Genomic DNA, 12,301 nt, shown 5'->3' with positions numbered 1-12,301 from the left:
TAAACTGATCCAAAATTATTTATCAGATCGCTCACTGCAGGTAAACTATCAGAATACTAAATCTGATAGATTACCTGTAAGAACTGGTGTCCCCCAAGGCAGCATACTGGGGCCCATATTGTATAACATTTTTACTTCTGACTTACCTGATTTACCACCAGGGTGTCAAAAATCTTTGTTTGCAGATGACACGGGCCTTTCAGCCAAAGGGCGAAGCATTCGTGTCATTTGTAGTAGATTGCAAAAAAGTTTGGATATTTTCTCCACTTACTTGCAAAAATGGAAAATTTCCCCTAATGCTTCCAAAACTCAGCTTATAATTTTCCCACATAAGCCGAGAGCTTCTTATTTGAAACCTTCTAGCAGACATATTGTCACTATGAATGGGGTTCCAATTAATTGGTCTAGCGAAGCTAAATATTTAGGACTTCTGCTAGATCAAAATTAACTTTTAAAAATCACATTGAAGGCCTTCAAGCCGAATGTAACAAATATATTAGGTGTCTATATCCACTTATAAACAGAAAATCAAAACTTTGTCTTAAGAACAAACTTTTGATTTACAAACAAATTTTAGACCTGCCATGTTGTATGCTGTGCCAATATGGACTAGTTGCTGCAATACCAGAAAGAAGGCACTCCAGAGGATTCAAAATAAAATTTTGAAAATGATTCTGAAGTTGCCTCCGTGGTATAGTACCAATGAACTTCATAGAATTTCTAATATTGAGACATTGCAACAAATGTCCAACAAAATAATTTCAATTTTAGACAAAAATCGTTGCAATCTTCTATTGCAACGATTAACTCCTTGTACCCTTAGTATAAAATAGGTTAAGTTTAGTTTAAGTTGAAAACATTGTAATTCCTACATGGTTCAATTCAACCAGAGGAAAAATTCTAACTGCCAGAGGCAATTGAAATGTATTAATAATAACTAAAAAGTAACATAGCAAATAAGGATGATAGTGTTAAGAAAACACGGAACACCTAGTCTAAGAGATGAATGCATGTATTAGATAATTAGCAAATAAAATTAGTTAAAAAAAAAAAAAAAGTCATAAAAAAAACCCCTGACAATAATAGAACAAAACCTGCCAAAGCCGTCATTCCCCCTATATAGCGATGATTTCTCGCTTAACTTTTCAAAAGGTCCTAAGTAACATTTTTTTCATGAATTAATTTGAGTACTGCAATCAAAAGCTTTCATGTTTTTCTGTTGATTGCGCTATTCAAATTAAATCATGAAAAAAATGTTACTTAGGTCCTTTTGAAAAGTTAAGCGAGATTTCTCCCTATTGCTTTCGTCAGAACTTCGGCCAAAACTATTCACAGCTCTAATGAAATGAAACGCTGATAATAGCTGATCACTACACGTGTAATAGTCTGCCATTGTGGTCGTATTTGGCATTGTATATTGCATAGTTTTCCAGTAAAACGGTGCATTGTTACACAAAGTATGGATTAAAAATATGGTTTTTACTAAAAGTTCCATTCTGGCTCTGGGAGGTACCTAGGGTAAAGTGCCCAATAGTGGACCCTCAACCAATAGTGGACCCTTCAGCCATTTTTTCATTATTACAGCACAATGGAAACATTTTGCTATGAAATTCCATCGGGAGAACCTTAGAGTCAGACACTAATTACTCAACATGTAAAACACCTTGTAGTGCAATCACCACGAATTTTCAATGTTATGTTTCCTTTCTATTGCATTTGATGTAGATTTGGATAGTTCGCTATGATTCTATCATGCCTAGGAAACAGTTATTGTCTTTGGTCTCAATTGGAATATATGATTTTTAATACAATATTATGAACATTCTTACCTGGGCGACTGTATAAAGATTATGAACAGTCAACTTACTCCACCTCAATAGACACGATCTGATCTTAATAGTAATTTTCATAGCTTCCCGTATAGTCATTTTTTGATGCATTCTGATTTCTACATTGTTTTCAAAATACATGTGGAATGGACTGCGAAAGCGAGGGAACGAGTTTACTTCTATACAAGCTTCCTGGTGTGGAAGTCGCGCTGTTGGTTGCAGTTGTCGCGTGATTTTTGATCTCGTTGTCATCGTCGTAGACTGAGAAAACGCCGCGCTAGATAATTTTTACAAGATTCCAGTCTCCAGAACAGGAACATTCCAGCCGTATTTTACATGGATCTTCAATATAGTTGTATAACGTGTGCTTTGTATTTCATGAATGGAAGCTTGAAATTCTATGGAATTCGTCTTGGACTTGATGGTATTTCAGACAAATTTCAACAAATTTGAAAAAAAATGCTTTGTGGGAAAAAAATGACACGTTAACAAAGCTGTATCAAATGGGGCATATACAGGGGTTAGACAAAAAGGCTGAGATAGGCAAAAATTTGTCAAAGTTCAAATCAGCATAACTTTGCGTAGAATGATCCGATTTTGATCAAACTGGGACCATCGGACGCGGAAACTCTTCTAGTATACTGGCCCTATGCGAAACCTCTGATTGGTCCTTGGCCACCGGTGGTGTTCCGGGTTTTCCGAGGGTATGTTAAAAATGCATTTTTTCTGCTGCTTGTCACTTCATATGACGTTTACTGCCATCATGTTTGAAACTTTCCTTAGAAACTAGAACTAATATGCTAACAAATGCTGGCTGCAGATCGAAAATCCGTTAGGTATACGCAGAGATATGGCCATTTTCGTGAAAACGATACGGGATTGGCCATACACCCTGAACAAATGTCACTTTCGCAGAACTTCCGGAACCTGTTACAAATTGGCCAAAGAGTCTTACAGTCCTCAAAATATATCTCTAATAAAGATCCTATGTTCATCGTCTCGGGAAAACATGAATTTTGACACCCATATATGCATGGTTCCATATGGTGCCAAAACCGGCCCCTCCTGGAAGGCCCATGGAACCTGCTATAAGGATGGCAGTGGAAACTATCATTCTGGAAATGTTTCTGTAATCATCGTCTCGCAAAGCCAGATACTCATATATGCATTATTCCGATCTGTTATCATTTCTTCATGTTCCTGGTACCGTTTTTACGGAAATGGCCGTATCTCTGTGTAGTTTTGATGGATTCTCGATCTACAGCCACCATTGGCCAGCATATTAGTTCTAGTTTTCGGAGAAAGCATAAAACATGATGAAAGTTAACGTCACATAAAATGACAAGCAGTGGAAAAAATGCATCTTAAACATACCCTCGGAAAACCCGGAACATTTCCGATGGCCAAGGACCGATCTCAGGGTTTGCAGGGGGACAGTATACTAGATGAGTGTCCGCTTCTGATGGTCCTGGTTTTATAAAAATCGGATTATTATACGCAAAGTTATGCTGATTTGAATTTCGACTTATTTCTACCTATCTCAACCTTTTTGTCTAACCCCTGTATTACAATAGATCTAACAAATGGTCGCAGTGATTAAAATACCCAATAAAAAAATATATATATATGTAATATATTTTGTTTCTTTAAGAGATGCATGGATTGGTCGGATGTGATTTTTCTAACATCTTTTTCCGAAAAAAGTGCTTAGCATTTCGTTGAAACAAATAGGGTAAAATGCCCAATAGTGGACCCCCTAGTAGCGAAATTTTGCTCTTCCGGGCATAATGAGTGGAAATTTTCAAAATATTAGTATTGCGTGATATCTAATATCCAGCTCTGTATATCCTCTTCACGATACATACATAAAACACTCAAATACTCGACGTTATTCTTCGAAATTAACATTTTAAAGTCGGACTGAATTCACCCTGTAGTAGACCCCCTGGGGGTCCATAATAGGAAATTGCTTCCCTATAGTCGACACTTCATTTGATTTTCATGTTTCGTTTCGGGACGTTCTTCTTCCCTATTATGGACCAAACCCCCCCCCCCCCCAAAATATTCCTATAATGGACACTTTCGTGTTTAGTTTTTTATAAAATTCATCTAATTCTACTAATTCTACTATAAAATCTAGACCAACATTTGGAAAGGGCGTAACAGCCAAAATTAATTGCTTCTGATTCTTCGTCCACATATAAAGCTTTATATGTAGACGAAGAATCAGAAGGAATAAATTTTGGCTGTTACGCCCTTTTCAAATGTTGGTCTAGAAATCATCTAATTCTACTTTCCATAGCATTTTCAATGCATGTAATCAAATCATATGGCTGTAAGGTATAGTGGATCACTATTGAATATAATCATGATCGGCCATTGCGTTCAAAAGGTATGAAGAAAATGGTGTGTTGAACCATAGTGCTGTCCAATGAGCAGCTCGAAGTAGCTCGAAGTTGTTCCCGTCCTGCTCGTTCTTTTTTGTCGACAAATGGACATGAGCAGGACAGGGAGAAACTTCGAGCTACTTCAAGCTCTCATTGGACAGCACTCATATAAGCATGGTTGACTGCATACAGCATTTGAAAGGGCCGTAATGTATGCAATTATTTATGATGTGTATCACACTAAAGCGTAACAAAATTATTGAATCGAGAAAGGGGATTTTTGGGTTTTTTTTATCACATTAGGAGCTTTAAGACTCCCTTCCCGTAGTAGTTAAGTCATGCTTTTTTGTATTTACTTCGATAACTATTTGTCTTTTCAATGTTTTGTGGTTTAATTATGTAGGTAATTATTCAATGCATTCATTTCTCAATTTTATTCCAAATGTTTCGTTATTCAGGAATGAATGGTGCGGGCAAAACCAGTACATTTCAAATGATCACCCATAATACCCCCATCACGGAAGGGTCCATCTATCTGAACAAACATGATATAAAAGAATCTAGCGAGAGTGAGTACCGTTCGCAGTACGGTTACTGTCCGCAGGGTGATGCCCTACTTGATTTCATGACACCACATGAGCTGATCCGGTACTGCGCTATTGTCAAAAATCTAGAGAACATTGACGAACTTACTAACTACTGGTTAACGGATCTGGATATTCTGTCTTATGCCCATAGTCGAATCAACGAGTGCTCCGGCGGTACCAAGCGGAAAGTGAACACCATTCTGGCTATGTTGGGTAACCCGTCGATTGTATTCTTGGACGAACCCACGACCGGAGTCGATCCGAAGTCACGCCACTTTGTGTGGAGTCGGATAAAGGCACTGCAGCGGGCGGACCAGACGATTATACTGACCTCACACAGCATGGATGAGTGCGAAGAATTGTGCAATCGGCTATCAATTATGGTAGATGGCCGATTGCGATGCATCGGATTCATTCAACGATTGAAGGAAAAATACGGCAAGGGGTTCAACCTACTACTCAAACTTAAAAACCATGAAATACAGCAAAGTTGCGAATTGATTGATGAAGTGAAACGTCGGTTTGAATGTGAATTGAAGGAAGAACATGATGTAAGTGTGTTGATTGGGTTTTTTGAATTTGAAGGAACAATAACAACTAACTAAAATTAATCTCATTCTAGGGAATGCTTAAATTCCTCGTGCCGGAAAAGGTGGCCCTTTCGCAGCTGTTCGGAGAGATGCATACCCTGAAGCAAAAATCTAATGGCCTTATCGTCAATTTTTTGATCAACGAAACCTCGTTGGAGGACATTTTTCTGAATTTTAGGCCCGCTAAAATCGTATCGAACGAAATGGCAGTGTAGAATAGGGTGGTTAAAACAGTGCTTTAACGCTTATTCCAGTTTGGCTTATTTTATGTGTTCTTTGAAAATGTGCTTACCTCTCTGATTAACTACGGCTACAGTGTCTTTACACCTATGCCGCGTGTATTGTAGATCTCCATAATCGTCGGCCTCGAGCGATGTTCCTCCTGTTCCCCTGAACGTTTAGGGTCTTCAGATCTGAGGCGGCATTGTGCATTTCGATTCGAACGAAATTCTATCGAGTCGAACATGTTTGGCATAGACCAGTGCATGATGATGTAGGTTGACAGTTCACAGAGCTTTTTCTCCGGGACTTAGCCTCCGGTGCAGCTTCCGATAAAATTGTTTCATCATTTTATTCGCATGTAGATGTCCATTGCGATTGATTTCATGCTGAATGCAAAGAATAACACTAAAATATTCGGATCACAGCAATTTTAAACTAAAAATATGAATTTTATTTTCTCTTCATCGATTTTTCTTCTAACACCTTGTAAACAAGCTCTGTGGACTGTCAAAATAAGTGAGGTTAAGTTAGAGTTTGCATTGGTCTATTACGGCCTTCGATTCGATCTCGAAAACGACTCATCACGCTAACTTTCACTTACTCAGTGACCACATCGGCGTGACATAGGTTCCCTATTTTGAAGATCAGCAGATCATCTCCCGGCTCCGAATCGGACACAGGCGGCCTTTGCATAATTTCGACAGGAGCCCTTTCTGTACTATCTGCAATGTCTGTGACATTGGTAACTCTGTAGAGCATTTTGTCAGCGGATGCTTGTAAAATCAAGTGCTTCCATACAAGTGTCCAAATTCACCTTCGAATTACTTATAAAATCTTTATGAAGATTGTACAATTATTTCAAAGAATATACATTTAAGCATATTCCAGGCTTACTTCAAGAATTCCGACCGAAAATTCCAGGGTCCTCGGAAAAATTGGTTCGATTTTCTTTGGTGTTGTTCTCTCAGGATTCCCTACGTAATGTTTTCAGAAGCAACATTAGGTTTTAATTTATACTGGAATCATCATCGGGGATTCTCAGGTTTTCATGATTTTTCCTGCTTCGGTTTTCCTCCAAAGATAAGAAATGTCTGTAAAAGTCTGTAACATCAATCAAAAGTCTGTATAATGTCTGTAATCTGCATGATGTCTGTATGCAAGACCAAAAGTCTGTATAAATACAGACATGTCTGTATATCTGGCATCCCTGACAGGGATGCCAGATACAATTTATAAATGTCTGTGTTAATCTCAGTAAAATGTCTGTATTTGTCTGTATGGGGCTTCAGAGCTATATACTGGAAATATAAAATTACTCAAAACCATACATTTTTGTTTCATATCATCGAATATCAAGGGTTCAATCATCTGAAATTCGAAATAAGTTTTCGTTCCATGAAATACCTAATAAATAATGTGAAATAATTAAGAATGTATAACAAAAATAATTGTAATTCATTTAGTTTACGTTAGCGATTATCCAGCTGAGATTCAGCGGCCACTCTCCATCTTTCGAGACCCCCGGATTCACAAAACGCCAATTTCAATTCTGCGTTTTCCGCCTTCGCCCTCTCAATGAGTAATGGAAAATCATCAGGTCTCGATATGGTTGGTTATTTCATCATCAAAAACTTTCCCAACTTCGCCAAAATCTGGTTCTGGGGTTGATCAACCAAGCATGGTCTGATCGAATCTTTTTGGACGAATGGCGGAAAAGCCTCGTTGTACCCATCCACAAAAACAACATTTCCTCTCGAGATGTCACAATGTACCGGTCTATTTCTCTGACATGAGGTGTTTTCAAAACCGTGGAAAGGTTTGTAAACAGCGGCTGTAAATTAGAAGTCGATATTAGGTTCGGCTTTCGCTAACAAGCGTTCCGCCCGGAACACGGCATGGGCACATACTTCGCATATCTGAAGAAGATGTATTGCACAACGCCTACAACGCGGATCTAGAACGTTCCCAAGACCTCCATCAGGACTTCTAACAGTGGCAAGAATGGGGATTTTCCGGCAACCTCCTTGCTTTTGTCCGGAACTTGGTAGACTCTGACAACCAGCAAATGCGTTCGAGGACACGTCCTCATTTCGCTGGTTGGGTGACTACCTCATCACCAACAAAAAGATTGTGGAAGTTCTCGGAGTCTCCATTGATCGGAGACTCTCGTTCCTTTCGCACTTCCGCAAACTCTAAGTAAATTGTCGGACCAGAAACAACGTGGTTCGGACTATGTCTCATCCTCATCGAACCAACAACAGGAGGTCCTACAATTCCTACATTCGAGCCACCTCAGAATTGTTACTCGCAACACCACCCAGTCTGCCTGTGCCGAGGCTGGCGTTCTGCCTTTTTGCCACCGTGCGCTGGTGGCCATCTGCCGCTAGCCGGCTCGTTCGCTGCAGCCACTGCTGGAAAATACAAAATCCCTCTCCTAGCTGAAGGGGGCCGGAATAGACACACTACGACCTGCGGCGAATATAAATAGTTTGCAATTTCCGCAAGGGTGACAATTTCGTGGCTCTTAGAAGGTCGGTGGTTAAGCCACAGATATTTCCACAACTACGAACACAGGTTTACAGATGGGTGGAGTCGGCATAGGGTCACTGGGACCGGTTTCACTATCTCGAACTGCCTCCCAGGTATGTGCTGTATTTTTTCGGCTGAAGGAGCCACGGCGCCGCCATCTACCCGTCCAGGGAACCCATCCTCGTACTTTTAGACTCTGCCAGCGCCATCTCCACATTCCAGAGTGATAAGCCTAAGCACAACATGATCCAAAGCATCTTAGCGAACATGCTCTCGAACACGACCTTCCCTTGGATCCTGGGGCACTGCGGAGTGCCTGGCGGATCTCCTTGCCGAAGTCGGACATCAGGGCCAACATTTTACGACATTGTCCCGTTTGGTGATGTCAAAACCTGCATGGAGGAAATCATTTGAGAAAACTGGAAAAAACTGGACAACTATACATTCGTTTACCTCCGGAAAATTAAAGGGACCACATCGGCGTGACATAGGTTCCCTATTTTGAAGATCAGCAGATCATCTCCCGGCTCCGAATCGGACACAGGCGGCCTTTGCATAATTTCGACAGGAGCCCTTTCTGTACTATCTGCAATGTCTGTGACATTGGTAACTCTGTAGAGCATTTTGTCAGCGGATGCTTGTAAAATCAAGTGCTTCCATACAAGTGTCCAAATTCACCTTCGAATTACTTATAAAATCTTTATGAAGATTGTACAATTATTTCAAAGAATATACATTTAAGCATATTCCAGGCTTACTTCAAGAATTCCGACAGAAAAATTCCGGGGTCCTCGGAAAAATTGGTTCGATTTTCTTTGGTGTTGTTCTCTCAGGATTCCCTACGTAATGTTTTCAGAAGCAACATTAGGTTTTAATTTATACTGGAATCATCATCGGGGATTCTCAGGTTTTCATGATTTTTCCTGCTTCGGTTTTCCTCCAAAGATAAGAAATGTCTGTAAAAGTCTGTAACATCAATCAAAAGTCTGTATAATGTCTGTAATCTGCATGATGTCTGTATGCAAGACCAAAAGTCTGTATAAATACACACATGTCTGTATATCTGGCATCCCTGACTAGGAGTTAACTTTCTGAAATCAGTATGGCGAAAGGCATCTAAGGTTCGATTTCTCAAAATTAAGCACCTACATCGAAAACATATTTGGTAGGCGTAGTAGCGGACACCTTCCTACATAACCGGTAACAAATATTTTCCATGAAAATTTCCTAATTTTGAGAAAACCCGCGTTAGAAGTCTTTCGCCATACAAATTTCTGGCGGTTAACTCATGCTGGTTATTTTGCGCATATATTATAGCGCCTGGATGTGGCAGCGGCGGGTCGAAAACCAGCCACAGCCAATAATTCATTGACAGTTAATTTATAAACAAGCAAATTGTGCTCAGTGACAATAAAAATCAACATATTTATTGAGTATAGTTGCGATTCGATATGCACAATGCCACCCCTGATTTTACCGCGTGCAATGAGCACGTTTGTGGCCTTCCACGAAGTCGAATTTCGTTTTTGCTATTCTTTCTTTTAAAGTCTGTCGTAGTTTATGTGATTCACAACATTTTCTTCTCTGCACACTTGACACAGTATTGGGCCACGCCGGGAGATTAGGAGTGTTGCTGCTGGAAGCACTGCCTCATATACGGAGGAGCCGCATCAGCCCTGATAGAAGGAAACGTCATCTATACTGTTTGAAAACCTATCGGTGAGGGAGCGAAGTATAGGTATCCGATTGTCAAAACAACATTGTAACGTGGCGAGTGAATGATTGGCAGAAATCTTTAAAGTAATTATTATACTTGCATTCTAAAATTATTATTGTCCTAAAAGTTCCTAAAAATACGTGAATTTGTTATACATTAGTACGATTTACTCGTAACAGTTACAAGTTACAAGAAATATTCCTTGAATTATTGAAACTTAGAGCTAGGGTTGACACCAAGGTATCTTGAGCTCTAGGTACGGTAATCTAAGGCTGTGAACCATTCCACCGATTCGTTTAACTTTTAGTTAAAATTTGACAGTTCGATGGTTATTTTCCCATCGTGGTTAAAATTTTGCTCCGAAGCCGACCCATTTGAGTTTTGACAGATTGATGGTTATTTGAAGCGAAATGGATTTGGCGCCAATTTTGCTCGCGAACAAGATTTAACTATCGAACTGTCAAAACTAACCATGCTCCGGAGCAGGGTTATTTTTAACCACGGCGAAATAACAATCGAACTGTCAAATTTTAACTTAAAGTTAAACGAATCGATGGAATGGTTCACAGCCTAAGCAGTCACTGGGTGCGGGCAGAGGTATTTGAGAGGGGGTTGGAAAATGACAGCCAGCCACATACCAAACTGGGTGGCTGGCTAGGCGTCTTGTTTATATTACTGCACACCTCGGTTTCCATCGTTCTCATCGAGGTGTTTGCGTTGAAAAGTATGGTTGTTGTCGAACGGTAAGTATTAACGATGAAATAGTTTCGAATGGATTCGAGCATATTTATCTTATTTTAGATGCCGACATTTTGTGCAGTTCAAGGATGCGGAAACAAGATTTCAAAACATCTAGGAGATCCGCACATTCAAAGTTAATTGCCTATATGCCGGGTATTAAGCCACCCGGTGTGGAAATTAATTACTATGTCTGAAACTTGATTATGCATATGTACCACATGTGATAGATTTAGTTCGGAAAAGGTATTGGAGGGTAACCACCCCTTCGGTGGGGTTTGATCCCACGACCCCAGTTCGCATGACAGGTGCTTTCCCTACTAAGCTACGAAGGACCTCCGTCGTCCTCCGCAGGAGTGTAGGAGCCGGACAATACTAAATACTCATCCTACTTGGTTGACATGTGTACAAAAATACATTTGAGAGAGTAAGTTCTGAAAATGTATTGCGAGAGATCGGCTGGTACCTGCTGCTGGGAATTTGGTTTCATCAGTACCCGCTAAGCTGCACACATGGCACACAAGAAATTATGAATCAGACACACACTTATTGGAAAAGTTTTTGTTTACTGACTATATAGTTGTAGGCATGATAACCAAATTTGGTCATTTAGATCTTTCAGCTTTAACTCGTTTTTCATCCGAAACCAGGGTTATTTTTGTGACACTTCTTGATTAATTAACTTCTCAAAACACCAAAATCATCTGAATAAATGCGCTATTTGTCAAAAATACATCCTGCGTATTGATTGTACAGCAAACAACATAAATTACTCCAGAATATAACCGTCGTTCCTAGTTTAAAAGCTTCCTTCCAAATAAATGTTCTCAAAGTATCCTGTCCGCGGCGCCGATTCCATTCAATTACAAAGCTGTACACGTCAACGGCAAAAAATAGTGGCACAAACAATATCAAACCTAGCAGGGCATCATAGTTTTCAACCAGCAAATTGTACAGGCTTCTAGCCAAGGCTTGAACATGAAACAGAGCTCGCCCTAGGAGCAGATATTGATGAGATATTTTGAAACTCAAGTTCAATTTCCAGACACGAAGGGAAAAGCTTAGTTTGTCGTCGGTTTCTTCATTCGGTAGGACAATTCGCTGGATCAATTCTTGTGATGCTACAACCTAAACCAATGCAAAGGAAAAGAATACAATAGAATAGTTCGAATTCAGGTTAACAGTGATGAACATTTTACCAAGTGCACAACCAAATAAATTGCTGCGAACGTACTTGAGTGACGGTAAAACGGACAGTTGGTGCAAATTTTAGTAAGACAAAAACGATTCCAGAGTAGGATATTCAGTACGAATGCAAAGTACGTCTTTGGATACTGACACAATTTGGAGTCGAAGTGTAACTTCATGTTTTTTTATTGATATTTGAAACTAAATACTAACTGGAATTTTTTTCTACTTCACGTGACATTTGTTCGACCACATCTGAGTACCTTCGACCACGGCATCCTTCGACATGAACGAGCAAATGATAACAGCGGATAGCCTACTAAGTCCAAATAGGGTCAAATAATTGCGATTTCTTGAATCAGCTAATAGAGCTACAGATTTATAATACTTTTTTTTGTCTTTATTTAAGAGACTTGCAGCCCGAGGCTGACTCGTCTCCGATTTATAATACCTATTATTATAGTAGATATCAACAAACTTGAGTCACTAATTTAGAGTTAAATAGGAAATGCAA

The 12,301-nt window shown here is 39.6% G+C and overlaps 2 protein-coding genes and 1 long non-coding RNA gene across 3 annotated transcripts in view; 2 read left to right on the top strand and 1 right to left on the bottom strand.

The window, feature by feature from the left end:
* The window catches only part of LOC134226164 (ATP-binding cassette sub-family A member 2), a 122,855-nt gene extending 115,913 nt beyond the window's left edge, over positions 1–6,942 (top strand). The window contains exons 6-7 of the mRNA XM_062706759.1: positions 4,675–5,354; positions 5,426–6,942. Coding sequence (XP_062562743.1) covers positions 4,675–5,354; positions 5,426–5,608 — 863 coding nt within the window. The 3' untranslated portion in view covers positions 5,609–6,942. The remainder of the gene's footprint in view (positions 1–4,674; positions 5,355–5,425) is intronic.
* A 2,468-nt stretch (positions 6,943–9,410) lies between these two features.
* LOC134226170 (uncharacterized) lies at positions 9,411–11,332 on the top strand. The gene is made up of 2 exons (XR_009983410.1): positions 9,411–10,604; positions 10,663–11,332. It is a non-coding gene; the product is annotated as an uncharacterized LOC134226170 (long non-coding RNA).
* LOC134226169 (uncharacterized) lies at positions 11,300–12,187 on the bottom strand. The gene is made up of 2 exons (XM_062706765.1): positions 11,799–12,187; positions 11,300–11,727 (listed from the first exon to the last, which is right to left on the bottom strand). Exons 1-2 carry the CDS (start codon positions 11,964–11,966, stop codon positions 11,317–11,319), a joined length of 579 nt encoding a protein of 192 aa, XP_062562749.1. The 5' UTR covers positions 11,967–12,187; the 3' UTR covers positions 11,300–11,316.
* Between the last annotated feature and the right edge of the window lie 114 nt (positions 12,188–12,301).

This window comes from Armigeres subalbatus, chromosome 3 (assembly GCF_024139115.2).
Source record: "Armigeres subalbatus isolate Guangzhou_Male chromosome 3, GZ_Asu_2, whole genome shotgun sequence".
NCBI lineage: Eukaryota > Metazoa > Arthropoda > Insecta > Diptera > Culicidae > Armigeres > Armigeres subalbatus.
The sequence above is the reverse complement of the archived record's forward strand: the minus strand, read 5'-3'. Positions and strand labels throughout refer to the sequence as shown.